We start from the raw sequence: 19789 nt of genomic DNA, 5'->3' as shown, positions 1-19789 counted from the left end.
AGCATCACACGACCGAATACCTGCAAAAGTTTCCTTTTTTTCTTTTCCAGGTGGGTCTCGTGTACATGTTTAACTTGATTGTTGGAACAGGAGCATTAACTATGCCACAGGCTTTTGCTGCCGCTGGATGGGCTGTGAGTCTTGCTCTCATCATCCTCCTGGCATTCTTAAGGTACAGTGTACAAATGGTGCTCTTCTAATAGTGATGTACGTGTTGAAGAACCTGTGCCCCTTACTTCAATGCCTCAGCACTGTAGGAAACTTGGAATATAATATCAGGGTAAATGTGACGGGTTCAAATAGCATTGTATTAAAAGTTAGTAGCATTTGTATTAAGTTCTAGCGTAAGTGTTTAAACAATTACTAACTTATGTGCATTTACTGATACAGCAGGTGGAACTTAAGGCCACAAGATGGCAGCATAGTAATACAGAACAAATTCTTTCATTACTTTTTTTTAGTTTGTTCAGGGGTTAGGAGGATGCAATAAGACAATAATAATAAGAATCCTTGTATTTGACATAGTGCCTTATGACGTCGTTGAAACGTCTCAAAGCGCGTTACAGAATATATTGGTGGTGTCCTGTAGCTCAGTGGTTAGAGCACTCGCTTTGCAAGCGAGAGACCTGAGTTCAATTCCAGGCAGAGGGCGAAACCTTGGGCAAGTTTCCTTACTCCACACGCCTAATAATAATCCCTCCAAAACCAAAAACAATAATAAATTGGTCATTTTCAATCTACGACTGTTTGTGGGACATTGCTGTGCGCAATTGGCTGCCGCGTTCGCCCACAAATATACAGTCAATTCACTTTACAGTGTGTTCCGTGAAGCGCTTTGGGACGTCCTCCCGACGTGAAAAGCGCTATATCAAATGCAAGGATTATTATTATTATTATTATTATTATTGGGGGAGAATTCTTATTGCTACACATCTTGTGGATCCTCGTGCTTCAAGCATAGGAAGACTACCTTGAATAACTTGCATTATTGTTTAAGTTATTGGATGTATCTTCAATGTTTTTATAATGTTTTAAAATGTTATTGTTGTTGTCGTTCACAGAATTCCATTTGAATGAAATGGGGGGAAAGTTAACCTTTCCCCCAAGTTTATATTTGTCAGTTAACGCTCTATGCAGAATGGTATAATTGTGAAACCTAAATAACCTTAATGTTTTCTCTTTACAGCTACATGACGACAACCTTTGTTATTGAAGCCATGGCAGCTGCTAATGCACACTTGTGCTGGAAAAGGAGGGAGAGGCAGAGAATAGTAAGTTCGGAAGCCTGACATTTAAGCTGTTGTTTACTGTTAGAACCTTCTTATATTGTTACTCGCTTATAATGCACGATTGGGGTATGGACCTGATTTACTTGCCCAAAACATTCAAAATGCAGCTCTGCCGGACTCGGTAGCCCAAATGGCTGATTTCTAGGCCATCAGGTGGTGGCCAACGTCACTTCCTCAAGATACCCGAGTTGTCCCTTTTCATTATTGGCGCTAACTGATGTTTTGAAGCACCGATAGAGCTGTCTGTCTCTCAGTTCGCATGCACAATGAATACGGGAGCCCTGACTAGCAATACTTGCAATATATTGATCAAACTTGGAGCTGGCCACACCGGCTGTGAGTCAGCAGGACTTGGATGAGCAGGACGCTGGGGTTCAGTCCCCGCTCCCACGTGTTGCCTTTTCAGTTTGTGAATCCAGCCTTGTCTCCATGGTCCTGTTGTACAAAATGTGACGATTTCCCTACTTCTCAAAATGCAATTGGCTGCTGCATTTTTCCCGCTTTACAATCTATTCTGTGAAGCGCTTTGAGACATCTCAACGACAGAATAAGGTGCCATATCGAATATTATTATTATTATTATTATTATCATCAAATGCTATAGGATTCAGTACCTATTCATTCTTGCATCATCTGCGCAACATAGGATTATGTCAACCTAAATCCAGAATCCTGGCATGTTGCAAAGGTATTGCAGTTTTTGCCTCACGACAAATGTTTATCGGAGCTTCCAGCATGAAAATAAAACAATCTGCACAAGTTTTGTTTCCTCATCAGATTGCAACTACTTTCACAGTAACAACGTTGAGTAATTGTTTCCAAACTGTACTCGCTAAAACCTGCAATACAGCAATTTCTATTTTGTGGTGGAGGAGAAGGTAATTTTGTGATTTTATCCAGGATCTGAGCTTCGCGTTAACATTTTAAATGTAGATTTAATCAAAAAGATGAAAAATGGTTGCATTTTCTTAAGTTTTTTGACCCTGGGGTTAATTGAAGCATCAACGATGAAGCCTTTGTGATTAACTGTTGATTTAGTGGGAAATGTAATCTTCTTTTGGGCCAGTTATTTGGTAAAGGATTATAGCTATACGGGCTCTTTTTGGTGCATCTGGTGTTCAAATTTAACTCGCAAATTGTCCTGCGCTTCCACATGCTCCTGGAATGAACCTAGCTGCTGGTTTGGGTACTTAATGGGGAACGAAAATTGAGGTGATATTATTTTAAACCATTTGATTCCCGACTGCTGTTCCATACTCGTTTTCTTCCATTGCTGTGTTGCATTATGATTTCCTGAAACATTTTTTGGGGGACTTTAAGCCTTTGCCACATTGTGACTGAGGCTTTTTGGGCTTTGGAGATGGAATGTTGGTTTCATCCTGAAGATGCTTCAGAGTTTTAATCAACTATTCAGTACTAGCTGTAAGGCAGCTTGGCTTAGTTAATAGCATCCTAGGTCAGGAGGTTGGGGGTTCAAGCCCCAAATTGGAACTCGTGGCCCGTCTAATAGTTCAGTGCAGCATTGAACTGGTTGGACTGGGCCAACAAGGAGATCAGCGATTCTATCTGAGAATCGGTGGAACAAATCCTTCAGGATTTAGGCAGCTGGCTGGCTTTTAGTCCTTGTGTTTGGCACAAATAAAAGTGCTAGTCAGCAATCTTCTGACAGCTCAGGACGAATTTTAGATCACAAGGTCCCCATATTGGTTGGGAACTTTGCTGACCTCCAACCAAGTTGCCTCTTTCCAGAGTGGCCTGGGAGCAGGGTGGATGGGTTGGTTTAGGGCAGGAGACACGAGTTCCCTGGGAAGGGATTCATTTTTCAATCAAAAATGAACCTGAGTAAGGAGCAGCTTGTGAACAGCAGGTCTCCGATTTTGAGGAATTAAGTTTGCTTGATTAACAATGTCATTCTCATGCATTCTTACCTGAGTTCACTGCTTCATGTGCATACATAGGCCATTAATGAGTGCAGCAACAATCTTTGGGGGTCCGTGCTAATTGAGTAGATGAACTAAAGAATGACTGATAGATTTTAGCATAAGAGAACATGTTGAGAACAGCCCGAGGCGACAATTTGTCTGGTATTCGTCACGTGTATTTTTGCAAGAAACCTGAATGGCACATGATGAATGGCTGGACATTGACCAGAGAAAATTTTGATGTGGTATAATTATCAATTACTCACTGAAACTGTATCATCATTGTGATGGCTGACTGATTAAATACTGGAATAATTTGCCCAAACTAACTGACACAGGTGATCTTTGTGGCTGCTATAAAAGCAGTTTCAATTGTTTAATTTTTTTAAAAACTTATCCAAACACTTAGTCTCCAGAATCTTCATTGTCCAGATTCAATCTGTAGCAAATTTTCTGGCAGGTGCCCATTTCAAATGCTGGCTTTAACGTCTACCTTTCTCAGCCTTGCTTCATTCAGAATGCTGCTGTTGCTGCTGTTAACTGATTAAAAAGCAGTAAACAAGCGCTTATTGACAAATGTAAGTGATCATTCTAATAATCGATCTATTTGCTGCCAAACCAAAGAGCTGTATGTGTGAGTGGTGGGGGGAGGAAACCGCCCAATTTGTGGAGTGAGATGAGCGCCAATGTGGCATTTGCAAATTCCTTGTAGCAAAGCAATTTATTTGCCTTTCACTGAAGGGCACACACTCTCTCAACTTGGTCCCCAGTGTCTTGAGCTGCTGCTGCTACCAAAGGGGAACAGCCTATTTGCACAGAGAGACTTTGCAGTGACCTGGTGACCAAATCGCTTTCAAATCCTTCCTCTTTCTACTGCATTCACTTTGCAGAGGAGATGCACAGTCTCTGCTCGACAAATCTAAGTAAGCTCCTGAATGGAATTTCGATTGAGCCGGAATCCTGTTCTGTTTGCTGCATGTTTGTCTTCCACCGATCAGTGCTCCTACATCCACAATAAATTCACAATGGTAATACTAGTGTCCTGGGCATTTTTTTTCATAATATATTGGGTGAAACATCCTCAGCCATATAGTTCTGAGGAACACTTCATAATCCACATGTGCCATTCTTGCTTTCTTAGTTGTATAGGGTGACCAAAAAGTGGTGATAACTACCCTATTATCTAAAAAAAAATCATTTGTTTAAGACTTATTAGACATTGTAATGGTATAACAACTTTTTGGTCACCCTGTATAATCCACATTAAATTCCCCCTCTACCACTGTATTATATGATTTAGTCTGAACTCTCTGAATGTCATTTCCTTTTGTAATTGTGACTAATTGTGAATTGTGTCCCCGGTGTTTCTAGGAAAGTTAATGATGTCACACTCCCCATATCATTCACAAATTCTATTACAAAATAGTTTGCAATCCATTAAATTTGAATGCTGTGGAGCTTAACCTGTACGCACTCCTGTCACAGAAAGAGACCTGAATCCCACGTTATTTGACGGAGGAAAGTAGTGTCTTGGGTAGCTTGTATTGTGTGAGCCCAAATAAATACAGGCTGTTAATGTATTAATACTGGTGTGATTATTGGGGCAGTGTCTCCTGAAATCTCTGTTATCTTCTCTGTCAGAAGTCCTCCTGTTTCTTTTGTCCACATGTCCAGCATCCATTATTGCAGTAACCAGATATCTCTGTGATCTCCAAATAGGAGATACTAATGCGATAAAATCCCTGTTTAGTTCCCAGTAACCAGATTAAGACTTGTAAGGTCAGAAAGTGCTCACTGAGCTGAATGCAGAATGGCAAAGAAACCGTTCAACCATAATCTAGCGAGTAAACCTGCTTTAGGCTGCTCTTAGTTTATTTTTAGTGTGACGGTCTCTTGGGTTACTTGAGCCAACAAACCCTTTCAATAAAAGCAGACCTCTTAGTAGCTTAGAGAGAGAGTCAGTATCTTATTTGCTGGCTTAATATTATATTTTTATCCGAGTTTTCAAATATCAAATGCATCGACTTCAACTAAGATTTGTATGTAGCCATGTAGTCATTAAAACGAGTAGGGTAGCCGGGTATCTCAGTCAGTAAGTGCACTAACTAACCAAGTCTTGATCTTTTTAACTGGAGGTGTAGGTGCTATAATTGTTCTGAGCGTCCGGACAAAGCGGACAAGGAACTGCCAGGATTCTTGCCTTTGTTATCTTGTGAAAAGCGCTATATCAAATGCAAGGATTATTATTATTATTATTAGTGTGTACCATTGGTGGGCGAGCCTTCAGCCTCTCTGTCCCCACCCTCTGGAACTCCATCCCACAGACCCTCCGGCTCCCCCCACTCCCTTGCCTCCTTCAAGACCCTCTTCTTCGACCCTGCCATCGGTCGCCCTCCTACTCCTAGCCTCCCTGCCTTTCACCCCTCCTGATCCCAACCCCCAGCTCGGGGTGCGGATCCCTAATTGTCCAGCGCCTGGGGACGCCCTCCTGATGTAAAAGGCGCTATACAAATGTAATTTGTTGTTGTGTGACTGTTGAATAAAGGGAGATGTGGCCTTTGGTGTGCTGCTCCACACTGGACAGTTTTGCTGGCACTTGAATGGTAAAGCACATCATTCAAAAGATAACACCTCCACCAATGCTTAACTTCTCCAGTAGCACATTGGTAGCGGTATTGTTACAGTTTTGCTCCTAAAATATACAGTCAATTCACTTTACAGTATATTCTGTGAAGCTCTTTGAATGTCTTGAAGCCGTGATAAAGCACTATATCAAATGCAAGGATTATTAATATGATTGTGAGCTGAAAGTCCTGACTTGTGTTTGAACCCACAAGCTTATTAAGACTCGCGAGCATGAATGCTATTGATGGAGTGAAACCAACACAAATCCATTCTAGTAACGTTCCACCAAATAAAAATACTGAGGAAGTTGCAACACTTTTAAGGCTCCAAATCCAAAACGGGTGCATTTTTGGTAATGTTTCTGGAATAAATTCCATTGGACACGAAGCCACTAGAGGGCCCTCTATTTCCATTGCTCACAGGGAACCTACACGACAGATATGACAGTGAATGGTTTTGATAGTTGGTGCTGGCCATAGCCCCTATATATAGGATGGTATTGAATTGTTTTATTACTTGTCATTCTGGTGATCAGTCTTCATTAGGTTTGAATTAAATTTTTGCTGCTGGATAAAAAATACTTATGGGGCTTCTCGAAAAAAAAGGTGATTATGAAAAATAACTTTTTTTTAGCAGAGAAACGTCGGTTTGATTTCCTAAGCTTTGTATCCAGCAGCTTTTGAAATTTCTTGCCCTCCCCTCTTTTAGCTCATGTAAACACGAAAAATAAAACTGGATATATACACGTTTCACTGCATGAACAAATCAATTGATCTGAACCGTGTAAAATGTATATTTGGAATGTGTTCCAACTGGCTTTACCACAGTACAAAACTGATCAGTTACCATCCTCTTAAAATAAACTGAAGCTTCTCTGCTATTAAAACTTTCTGCATTGGAACATTTCATTGATTACTTAAATAAAATATAACATCTGTGAAATGTGAGAAGATTTTTGTCCTACAAAGTGGAGCTGTCTGATAATTAATTTGAATCTTGCAGACAGGTTTAGGTCAGTGGCACTAGTGAAAACCTGAAAGCTTTTGATTCTTTCATGTATTAAGATATTCAAGATTGAACTGTAAACTTTAAACATAAATGAAGTTTGATCTATCGACTGAAACAATGGTTCTGCAAACATCACAATGACATTTTGTGGAGAGCTTTTATTTAGGATGATTTCTCTTCAAAACAAACCTGTCTCTTGTTATGCTCCTTTACAAAACCCATTACTATTCCTCTTTAACAAATAATTTTTGGGGGGGTGGAACTTTTTTTCCTAATTGGGGGAATCTGATAAGCAGCAGAGTGGAAGAGGTGAGACTGAAAATCCTTTTCATCAGTTGGACTTAGAGGGGCAAACTGGTCACTGGGGCAGTGATTATTTCCACTCGGCTCTTGTTAATTTTGCAAACCATAATGGGCAGGTGGTCCTAACTGGACAAGCAGCAGAAAGCTTGCGAATCAGTTCTTCTATGAAATCATTGGGGTTTAGAATTCATAGCCACATGTGGGTATTAAGGAAGGATCAAAATAATTTAAAAGGGAACTAGATAAGCTTACAAGCAGTAAAAACATTGAATTGGGGTGGGGGGCGCGAAGAGAGAGGGAAAGGAAAGAGCTTAATTAAAAACTGAGTAGAATAGCACTGATATGATGGGCAGAATAGCCCCCTACCTCTGCGGAAAATTTGTTTTTATGAATGTTCAGGGCGAGACCATTACAGTCTGTCCCTAAGGGAAAGACAATCATATGCTACACTCCAGCTTTCATACCAATAGACAAACAAAATATCTGCAAATGCTGTTTCCAGTGTCTTAGGAAATAATTTTCCGGTATCTGAACTCGCCAAAACTAATAATTGATCATTCATCTCAGTGTTTAATGTTCCTGGTGTAGATTTCCTGCTGCATTTGCCCGTATAACAGATGTTGCACATGTTTTTATTAAAAATAATGTGTGAAGTACTTTCAGAAATTTTAATGCGATGAAGTGTTCCATAAAATATAAACACAATATTCTTTCGGCATCATAAATGCAGTAGTTTCTGACGCTGCATAGCAATTGTATGTAACCTATCATTGTAAGCTGTATTCTTTTATGCAAACAAGCATTCAATATTTCTGTTGAGTAGGGAAAGACAGTGGAATCGCTTATTATGCCAAACGAGGAAAAAANGAACAACAAGAAAACAACAAGAAAATTTGTAGAGTGCCTTTCACTAAAATGTATGCTATTAACTTTCCCGAGGATCCCTTTTCAAAGAGACATGTGACTCACTCAAAGTTTTGAGTAATTGGTGACTATTGCAAACACTACAAGGAAAGGTTATGACTTGAGGACTTCAGTAATGTTATGAGATGTCTGTAGTAGTTAATTTGTATTCTTCCTTTTCATTATTCAATGGTAAAATGCATTGTCATATTGCTACTGGCGTGAATGTAAATGTGAAATGAAGCTGTTTTTTTCAAAAAAAAGTTTCTAGGATGTGTGCTAATGACAATGGTTCAAGTTAAGTTTGTCTTTTTATATATTGGTTGAATTGACTATTCATAAAATTGTGTTTTTAAAAATACAAATTTTTGTCTAGGATCCAATTCGCATGAGGTTTTGAAGTTGACAACATGTCTGATTTTTGTAATACCTAATCATAATTATCCGATTTGATATTCTAATTTTTTTTAAGTAACCCAAAATGAAATCGAAACTTAAATTAGTGTCTGCTGCACTTGCGCATTTTTTTTTGAGGAGCTCTTGCTGAAGACTTGAACACTAACTAATAGAAATCAGAAATGACATGTTTTTGTTGGAAGTTTCAGCTTTGATAGTTCAAAGCTTTGAAAATGAACGGGAATTGATTGGTTATAGTGTGGTTGCCATGAAATGAAACAGCGCTCACCTATTACCATTTGTCCTATCCAAATGTCCGTTATAGTCCTCCACGTCTACATCTGCTTTCTGTCAATCGCAAAATCAAGTGATCGAACATTTAAGAGCAATGCTCTGAAGCCACATTTTTAAAGGAAGTTTTGCATTTGGAAGAGGTGAAGATATTGAAACAAAATGCCCCTCTGGGATTAGAGATTTTAACACAGCAATAAAGAGATTTGAGTTATTTGCAGACAAAATTGACACTTGACTGGGGCAGGGAAACAACTTTAAAAATGCACAGCAGGTCTATCTTATGAAAAGTTAACGTCTTGTACACAACTATTCATCAAAGCTGCCTGTGGGAAATGATTTGGAGCTGGAGGGCAGGTGCTGAGGAAAGAGTTGTGGCTCTTTTTCAGGTGTGAGCCTCCATCAGAATTTGTTAAAATCTGAAATCCAGTGGCAAGATGGTGTGAGGAAGGGTTCAGCTCTATTTATATCTAAGGCTTCTAAACAGTTTTTTGAAAGAGGAAAACGTGATTACTCTGCCTTGAATTATTCCTTCCAGACTTTTCATTTGAAAGGTTGGTCTGCAAATACGGTTTTTAAAATACTGAGGAACAAAGCATTCAGGTTATTTAACTTGGATTGTGAGTGCAGCACTGGAGGACATGAATGTACAATTCATACTCAAGTGCAACTTCAATTAGGAATTACTTTCTTTCAAAGTGGAATTGATTGCACTTTTGTTGAAAGCTGCATAAATGTACGATTTTTTTTNAAAAAAGGATTGAAATCTCTAAAGAAAGCCACTGATATGACTGAAGCTACACATGATAGTTTCTGAGGTACTGGAACCATGAATGTCATGCTGAGAAAATGAACCAAATTGAATAGTTTGAGATATGGGGCTAGCAGTATTCCGCAGTAAAGATGCTGCTTGATTTACTGGGAGGACAGTGGGGAGAAATTTCTCAAATTCAGTGGAATATATCATGGGTAAAGTGAATTCTGTGCTATGTGCATCCAATCGATGGACCAAAGGTTTCTGCTTTTCTCAGTACTTTTATATACTTGTGCATTTTGTGATTCTTGGGAAACTGAATACTTTGGGTGCCCATCAGACAAAGCACGAGTAAAGCTTCTCTACCACTGCATCGAACAATGATCCTTAACGCAGTCTTAATAGAGCACCCCTGCTGTACCATTGTGAATAGTCTGCTTTCCTGCACCAACTATTATGATCCAACTTGAGTGATATTGCTAGGTTTATAGGCAGTTTGTGATGTGGATGGACATTCGGTATATGTGTTGAGGTTCTCCAAACTTGTTTCATGTTGGCAATATCTTACATTTGTCAATCTCCTTTTTTAAAAAAATGGTGGGGTGCAGGGGAGAGAGAAAGAATACTTCCACTACAGAAGCAAGTAGAAAAGATTGTTGAAGCTTGGTAACGCTGTGAGAACATTTTATTTTTATCCTGACAGCTGTACAAGACCCTATTCCCATCTGGTCTACACTGTTGCTCCCGAACAGATTTAGCAAACCTGGTACTTCTGAAACAATATTAACTGGTGTTGAAATTGGTGTCCTTTTGTTTATCAATACAATAGCAATAAATTGCATTTATTTTAAAATTTCAGCAGGTGTCTAAAGATCAAGTGATATTGTTGTAATGTAAACCTTCCTTTTCTAGGTACCAAAAGGGAATTCGATGACCTGGGATTTAACCTGATAGAAATGCAGCATGTTTGGCGGGCTTGTTTGTTTTGTGGGTCTGAATAAAATCCATTGGTTGAGAAGTATGCTAAGCCTCATTGCCACATACTGACTTATCAACTAATTAGCTTTGTTCCCTGCCGTTCTTCTGACTAGTATTTGAAATAAATTGTCATCTCTGTTCATCAGCCTGCTGGCAATAATGTCTCATGAATTTCCAGATAGCATCTGCTTAAAGGACAAACCACTTTTCTTTGATAACTCATTTTTTGCGTTGAAGGTCACAGTTTACAAATAGCGGGAGTTATTATGTTAAAACGTCTTATAAATTCCAGGTAGATTAGTGATTTAGCGCTCCTCTGAGGAGAGATATAACCTTGCAAATTCTTTTTATTGCTTTGTCTGGAAATATGATGTGCTTATAATCAGCATGTTGTTTCTTTACACTGGCAATTGCTGCCTGACATGAGATATGTATATTTGTCATATGCCACGATTATTCATCAACAGTTGCCTCAGCTGTTAGTGAATTTATCTTAATTTAATGCCAGATACTTATCAAAAATGAAATTGCTACCATCATCCTCTTTCTCCCCTCTCTCTCCCCCCCTACACATTTTCTAAGGAGAAATTTAAGGGCTTTGTATATGTTATACCAATGGCTTGCTGGATCAGATGTATATTGGAAGTCTTGAGTAGAAACAGTTCAGACCTAACTGTCAGCTTGGGTCATTTGGTAGCACTCTTCTAGATCAAAAGGTTGTGGGTTCAAGCCCCATGTTGGACTTTAAACTCACAGTATGGGCTGACACTGAGTACAGTTTTGGGTGGGAGCGCTGCATTGTCAGAGGTGCTGTCCTTTGGATCAGATGTTAAACCAAGGTCACGTCTGTTGGGTGAAACCTATGACTGTTCGAAAAGAGAAGGGAATTTCTTCCAACGTCCTCCAAATAACTTGGTCACTGACCTCCTGGCTGTTTGTGGAAAATTGCTTTGTGCAAATTGACTACCTTATTTGCCTAGTCACTACACTCAATTACTGTGAAGTGCTTTGAGACGTTTCAGTGTTTGACCCTATATCAAATGCTAGGATTATTAAACTGTAGCCGGAACCTAATTTGGTTCATATTGAGAATAATGAAGGGATTTGATAGGGTAAATACAGAGAAGCTATTTCCTCTGGTAGGGGAATCCAGAACAAGGAGGCATAATCTTAAAATTAGAGCTAGGCCATTTAGCAGTGAAATTAGGAGGCAGTTTTTCACCCAAAAGATAGTGGAAATCTGGAACTCTCTCCATCAATAGGCTGGATGCTGGATCCATTCAATCTTCAAAACTGAGGTGGATAGATGTTTGTTAGGTCAGGGTATTAAGGGATATGGGGCAAGGGCGGGTAAATAGACTTGAAGTACAGATCAGTCGTGATCTTATAGAATGGCAGAATAGGCTCGAGGGGCTGAATGTTTCTATGTTTCTAATAGATCAATAATGTCAACCTTCCTTTGGGTTCTCTGTTTACTAGCAAATACTGTATTAAGGGTCGAGAGGAAATATGGAATTGAAGTAAATTTTTTCGAAGCTAATGAAGACCATTCTGATGAAATTTGTTTTCCCATTTTAGGTGGAGGATAGCGACGACTCCTCGGAGGCCTACGATGATGATAACAATGAAGTTGCAATACGTGATGGTCATGAACGATCAGAGACGAGGCCTATTCTATCAGTTCGTAGGTATTCAGTAGAGCTTGTGATGTAAGCTGCCTCGACTTTGGCTACTAAATCAAGTTTGCTGATTTTAGTTAATTGCCTTTATAGTGTGCACGGCTTCACTGATGTGACACTAATGATTCTGAAAGTTGTGTAAATCGGGAAATTGAACCTGAAAATAACATGAGAAATAGCGCGTTATCACTAACTAACCTTTACAAAACAGTCTATTTATACTTAGAGACTGCAAAAATTTTAAGCTTTCTAAAGATGATTTTTTTTCCTCCAAAAAGTTTATTTTGAAGAACTGATTACGAGGTGAAAAGGGGATGTTTTTGTATTTTGAATACCTAACTGTCTTAATTCCTAAATGTACATTTGTTCAATCATACAGTTATAACTTTTCAATGTTCTTCAGGCAATATTAGGACAAGGGATGCTATGGAAGTCATTTGTTTGCATAAAGCAAATAGCAGGTTCTTAAATAAAAGGCCAGGCTGCCTTTTCCCGGGATACCACAAAAAATGAATATAGCAACAAACCCAAATACATTTGAATGGTGGCTTCATCTCCCAATTTTTCCCTTTCACCTGGCAGATCACTGTTCAGTATCTCAGCACAAGGCACTGTAATTTTGGAAGAATTAGGCAAGCCACTAGGCTGTGGATATAATATTAGAGTTTTTATTAGTTACTGAGTCATGCTTCAGGTCGATGTATCAGAGCAAATTGTTATATTTTAAGAAATCGCGTGCATTACAAATTAAAATTCCAAAAAGGACTGGGGGGAAGAACTCTGTGATGTTGTGCAGGCACTTAGAATTATAAGGAGGCTATTTATATTAGTAGGTGAATGTGGACGAGAAGATGTGAATGAAAGATTCACAAGCCGAGAGCTACACTGGAAGTTAAAATTAATATTTTTTTCCCCTCTCGCAGGGTGATTGATATGTGGAACAGCTCCCCGATGAACTCATTAATCTTGGGTCAAATGACTCATTTTAACAAGGGACTAGATCAATATTTGTTGTGGAAGGGGATTGATTGATAGAGGGATAGTAACTATTTTCCTTGATTATCCTGAGAGTTAGGGTATTCCAAAAAAAATTTGTGGGGGGCGGTTGAAAAGAAAGGGAATGATGCGGTGATCATGCCGTTTGGAAACGAAGTAGCTTGATAGATTAAATTGTGAAAATGAATCAATAATGCTATTGATAACTGGAGTCCAATGTGACCATTTCCTCCAGGTTTTATGAGCCCCCATCCTTCCCCGCTTAAATTATTTTTAAGAAGGAATTTAAAAATGAAATTCCTCTCCTCCCAAAAACTCCCAATTATTTGTTATGGGAGGGGAGGGCTCCACAAGCCTTAAAGATTCTAGTCATTGTGATGAATCTCATTTGAATGAATTTAAAATGTGCACTTGTGTTTAGAATCGTGAATCCACTGAAATGAATAAACAAAGTTGCTTAAAGTATTGCAATAGAGCATGGTTGTCAAACTGCAAATTGCTTTAATTTTGATGGGAATAAATGTTGTTTTCTCTCTGCCCCCAACCTCTGGAACTCCATCCCACAGTCCCTCCGCCTCGCCCGCTCCCTTGGCTCCTTCAAGACCCATCTCAACACCCTCCTCTTTGACCGTGCATTCGGTCACCCTTCTGTCTCTCTCCTCCCCGCCTTCCACCCCTCCTGATCCCAGCCACCAGCTCGGGTGCGGATCCCTGACTCTCCATCATCTTGGGACGTCCTCCTGACGTGAAAGGCGCTGTACAAATGTAATCTGTTGTTGCTGTTGTTGATTTAGTGGATGGGGAATTTTGAATTTTTTTCTGTAGTACTTCTGTAATCTACAGAGATTGCTGTTTCAGATCAATTGCAAACTGTGGGACTATTTGTTGATCTGAAAGTTACCATTGATTCATCCCATTTTTCGGATTTGGGATTGTAACTATCCTAATACATTTCTCTTTTTGATGTCCAGAGAGAACAGGAATGCATGACACTTTTGACATTGTGCAGCGAGTGGAAATGGGTCAGATGGCCTCAATGTTCTTCAATAAAGGTGAGTGCATCTCAGTTTGACATTCCATGTGACCTGTGGTTTAGGGTTATAAGTTGCAAGGAATGTTTCTTTTTGTCATGACAGTCCAACCTTCATTTTGGACCACCAGATTGAAGTTTCAATTTTCTCCCTCTATCAGCCTGAGCAAACCTGGCAACATTGGAGGTGCCATACAGGAAAGTTGCAGAAAAATAATGTAATGTTTATATGAACGAAGCTTACCTATGATGTTCTTTTTAATTAAAGCTTATTGTAATGATGTGAATTATGGACAGACAGAAGCTGATTCCCTTTTGGGGCACGTATGACGTAACACCTGTCCATTCCTTTAGCTTGCTTTCCCAAGATTTAAGGGCATTTAAAATGCATGTTTCAACAAGTGGCCTTGTATTTCTTAAGAAGAAATTTAGCAAGTTATTTCATAAAGAAAGTTGTGGTGTCTTACGTGTGCTGATGAGGGGCTGCTGTATATTGTGTTCCCAATTTAAGGATCCAGCTGTGGAAACTAATATATTTAATGTTGCTCAAAGCCATTTTGGTCAAACCTTATTACATCTCTGCTGATGGATGCTCAGCAGGGACAAAGTGAGCCCGAGGTTGTGGAATTACACATTTATAAGAAACCGCATTTGATTTTTTGAAGCTCTTGACGAGGAATACATTTTAAAATGAAGTTTATTTTCAAGATTAAGAACTTTTTGGGTGGCTCTACACTTTGACATCTGGCCCAGGGTTATCCTGAGTTTGTTTTCTTCCCCACCCCCTCCCCGAGCTATTTGGGAGATTCATAAATAATAATCCTTGCAATTGATATAACGCCGTATCACGTCTTCAAGAAGTCTTGAAGCGCTTTGCAGAATATACTGTAAAGTGAATTTATTGTGTATTTTGTGAGTGAAATTTCATATGGCAGATTGGGCTAAACATGCTTTTTAATATATATAATGTATTTTTGGTGAGAAATAATTGTACACATGTTGATGTAAATGTGTTGTTCCTTCATCAACACAAAACAGTAGCGGTGTTTAATGTACAATGAACGTTTTTCATTTTGAGGTTATACTCATTTCAGATGTCTATGTCCATCCTAAGTGTGGAAGGGAAAACTAGGACAAGCATCTCCTTAAAGGATGGGTCTTCTTAAATTATTTCTCTACTTTTTTTCGATGAGGGAGTACTTTGGACTAAAATGTTCCTTGTGCTTCCCTTCTTGTCTAAAGATAATGTGATTTAGTTTATGAATTGATATCGAAAGCTTAGCATTTTTAGTACCTTGCCTTTGGAAGCTTAATTGGAAAGGAAACTCATTTTACAGATTGGGAAATGCTAAAATGAATGTGAGATGGAACAAGGGAAGTGATTGAAGATGTGTACTATATTATTTTATTATGTTAAAAATACATTCTGTGTACCATGGTTCAGTATGAGCATGCAAACTGGCTAATTAGTATAGTGGTGCAAGAATATTGCACTGAAATGATAAGACCCTATTTTGCACATAATTGTTTCGTGGGAGCAAGCTTCAATAGTCATGGCAGACCATGCGTATAAAAATACAGATGGGAATCTATGGATCTCAACCTTGAGGACCTTGAGTAATTTGAACCATTTGGTGTTCCATATCTTTAATGAATATTCCAATACTAGCCATGAAGTTTAGAGTTAAATCAATGACTGGATTTAATGATGTGAAGTTGCTCTGGCCTGACATGAGTGAAACTCAGCTGATCATCTGTTGGTTAAGATATTGACTATTGTAGTAGAGGAATAATATTTCATAAAATAAATGGTTATCTACAATTCGTACCACTTACGTCAATCTTTCAGTCTGACTTCCACTGCTGACATTAAACTGATTTAAAACCAACTCAATACATAGTAGTGATTTCAAGACTGTCCTTCAAACATCTGTCATCTCAACTTGGCGTTAAACTACAGCCTCCAATTATTCTGGGGATCTCATCAGATTGACTTTCAATTCCTTCAAATGCCTCCATGCCACACCCTACACTTCACTCGTTCCCTCCACTCTGATAACTTAGGCCTGCTTGCCATCCTGTCTACTGCTGTTTGTGAACAAGACTTGAGCTATTTTGCCCTTGCTCGCTGGAACTCTTTCTCCCTAAATATCTCTCTCAACTTTCAAAACCATTTTTAAAAATTGATCACTCACCTTCGATATACCTCCCTCCTTTGATATTTTAATTATTAAATGAAAAATATTTCATCCTAATTCCTTAACATGGGAGTCATAAATTAGCCTGCACTAAAATGTATAGGTATTTATAGCTGACATCAGATTTGCAGGTTCTATGTGTGTGTTTTATTGCTCTGGTGGTTGAGTGGAACATGGGTATTGATTTTGTTTTAATATCCTGAATATTGTGGGAGAGCTGTAGGATTAACTCTGATGTACCCCTAAATAGTAAGTGCTGCTTGACATTAATGAAACCGAGGCAACGCATGGAAATTGAATTGCTCCCTTTAACTATTCGCAGAATACAGCTCATTTAAAATTGTGAACATTTTGTTTTTAAGTGTTCAAAGGGAAATCAGTTTTAAAGTTCGAAATTTACAGGAATACAATAACTATGTGGGTGAGGGCGCGGAAGAAAACGATCAACTAAACCAAATGTTTTCATACCAATGTTAACTGTGCTGCGGATAAAAAAAAAAATTTAATTCAACTTTTCATTCATTTGCATCAATTCCGCTTGTTTTTGCACTGGTGTATTGGATCTTGATTTATACCATATTTTCTTCTGGTCCTATTTTTGTGCTCTGACTTATCTTTCATGTCATTATTGTGCCTCCAGAGATTTCCAACGTGTAGGTGGAACCCAACCTGAATTAAATAAGGCAGATTTTAGTTACACTAAGTGGGATATGTTTGCGTAGGTTTGCTTGGCCCTTCATGTATTCCACTGCGGATAAGATGGTGGCCTTGTGTATCTCTTGTATGTAAGGTTAACTGGCAGCCAATAATATCCTCTTGTCAGCCTGCGCATAAAATCTATATGGCAGCTCCAGATGGAGTAAGGTTTGAGGCTCACTGTTGGGGGTTGGGTGATGCTGCATGCATCCTAATTCAGTTTCTCTAAATTTTAGTTCTCTAAAAGTTTCCTAAATTACTTTAATATTTTTTTTCTTTAGTGACTTGATTTTGACAAATGACACTGCTTTACTAAACACCATCTAATGGCTTTTGGGTCAGCTGTTGCATGCCTATGGGCTTGGCCCAAAGCATTCCCAAATAAATATCTCGGTTGTTAGTCGATTGCCGGATCTCTTTCCGGGGGTAATAATCCCTTCCCTCCCAAAATATAATAACAATAATAATTTGGTCACTCAATCCACGACTGTTTGTGGGAAACTACTGTGCAAACTACTGTACGCAAGTATCTGCCATGTTTCGTCTACAAAATACACAGTCACTCCACTTTACAGTACATTCTGTGAAGTGCTTTGAGACGTCTCGACGATGTAATAAGGTGCTATATCAAATGTAAGTATTATTATTATAAATAAATGATCAAATGGATTGCTGTTGGGTTGGGGGAGGGGGAGTGAAAAGCTGCAGAGAATGTAGGATTTGTGTACATGATCCTTCTTAGTCTTGAAGAGGTTAATTTAGAAGTCTGTAAACTGTCCTTGCTTCTGAATACTGCTCCTGAATCTGTCCTTCGTTGTGCAGTGCTTGTCAGTTCATTCTCATTAGCACTACCTGTCAGAGACCAGTGCTGAGAACTTGCACATTTATACTGATAAAAGATTAATCAAGTCTAGGACTAAACAATGACCCGTTTTCTAATGGCCTCCCTGATGTAATTTCCTTCATTGTAATGAATAGACTTGCATCCTCCAAGTGGGAAGTGAACCTTTGGAGAACAGAATGGATGATAGAGAATCTCATGACTGCTATCCATCTTCTGGAAGCACTGACTTCGTTGATACCTTGGAAACTGGAGCTAAAATTACAAAAATGATTAGTTTAATTAGCAGGGTAAAGATTTAGCTGAAGAATGAAAAATGGTTCCATAAGATTGAGATGAGTGTGCACTGTTTGTTCAGAGAATAGGGAAATCTGAAACTTATGTACACTACTGCTATGTTAGGTGAACTCCTGTGAAGTATTTTGAGATCTATGACACAATACACAATATATAAAGCAAGTAATGCTATTACTAATTGGGAATGGATTTGTCAAGGCTTATAAATAAGTGCAGCAATCTGAGGACAGCATACAGGTTTTATGGAGGAAGTGTACCATTGCTGTAGATTCCAACCATCTGAGGTTTGCAGTAATGAGGAAATAAAAACCATTCCAATTGTAAAAAAAAAGATGAGGCACATTAATTTTCATGGCCTCAAAATTAGCTTAATTATGCTTAACGTTCTGAATTGATTACTAGTTATTTAATAAGTCAAACGAGATGTTGGGCTATATTGTGGGCTATATTGCTAAATCTGGTGAGTTCATGTCCCCAGAAGTTGTGCTCAAGCTGTAGGTGCTTGGGCCATGCCTTGAATACTCAAATGCAAAGATTATTATATATAGTTCTGATTGCTGTCCACGCCCTTTGAAGCATTGCAAAGGAGTCCAAGCGAGAGGAATGACTTGTGAGCACTGATTAGACTAGCTATGTAAAACATCTCAAGTTGACCTCATAGAGATGTTTAAGATTTTAAGTGAAATTGACAAAGTAAATCAAACAATATTTTCAGATACACCAAGGCAGCAGACCAAGATGCACAGGTTGAGGGTTGCAAAGGGCAATTTCAAGACAGCAATAGTATGTATTACTTTATCTAGAGAGTAATTAACAACTAGAATAGATAGTTGAGGCCAGGACACTGGACATTTTCAAGATAGTGTAATGGGAGGATGGTAGAGTGGTAATCTGGAAGGATGAGATCCTGTGGACCAGAAGGCTTTCTTCACCCAAACCTCCCTTGTGAACTGGTTTAGTTTCTGAAAGTTAGTGTAGAATATCGCATTTATTGTATTTAGTCCAGTGACTTTAAACGTACGTTGCACTACACTGTTGGAGCGTTACACTACTCTGATTGTATCAACATAGTATAATCTCTTGTTTTGTGAAACTGCATTGAAGTGAGACAGTTGTCAGATCTGCTCCAGGCCTATTTGCCCTCTGGCACTGACGCCCCTTTTTACTGCTTGATTCTTTATCTTTTTTCTCCTCCCTGAAGATTTGAGAGAGAACGAGAGATGCTGGGCATTGTTGGACTGACAATTTGCCCTGAAAACCAGTAACAGATTCTTGTTGCTGTGCTCAACAGCAACTGCAACTGTTTCCATTGACATGTTTGAAATCAAAGCTATTCCTATCTATTATTCCTTGAGGATATGTCACCAGAGTGCATTTGTATTGGTGCTGAGTAGCTGCTCATTAACATTCTTGCTCTTCACAAGTCTAGGTTTGCTTCTGAAATGTTGCGAGGAACAAAATGAGTGTTTTTGAGTGTGCTAAAGCAATGATGCTAAGCTGTACAATAGGTTCAATCCAGGGTATCTTCCACTACACAAATTTTGGTGGTAGTGAGATGGTTCATCTTTTCGTTAGGATACTTA

General features: G+C 38.8%; 1 protein-coding gene across 1 annotated transcript in view; it reads left to right on the top strand.

Moving 5' to 3' along the window:
- tmem104 (transmembrane protein 104) overlaps positions 1-19789 on the top strand; it is a 96140-nt gene that overhangs the window by 3810 nt on the left and 72541 nt on the right. Inside the window, exons 3-6 of the mRNA XM_042342462.1 lie at positions 51-172; positions 1187-1271; positions 12048-12153; positions 14116-14196. Coding sequence (XP_042198396.1) covers positions 51-172; positions 1187-1271; positions 12048-12153; positions 14116-14196 — 394 coding nt within the window. The remainder of the gene's footprint in view (positions 1-50; positions 173-1186; positions 1272-12047; positions 12154-14115; positions 14197-19789) is intronic.

This window comes from Callorhinchus milii, unplaced genomic scaffold (assembly GCF_018977255.1).
Source record: "Callorhinchus milii isolate IMCB2004 unplaced genomic scaffold, IMCB_Cmil_1.0 Scaffold20, whole genome shotgun sequence".
Lineage (NCBI taxonomy): Eukaryota > Metazoa > Chordata > Chondrichthyes > Chimaeriformes > Callorhinchidae > Callorhinchus > Callorhinchus milii.
This window is presented reverse-complemented; position numbering and strand designations above follow the sequence as displayed.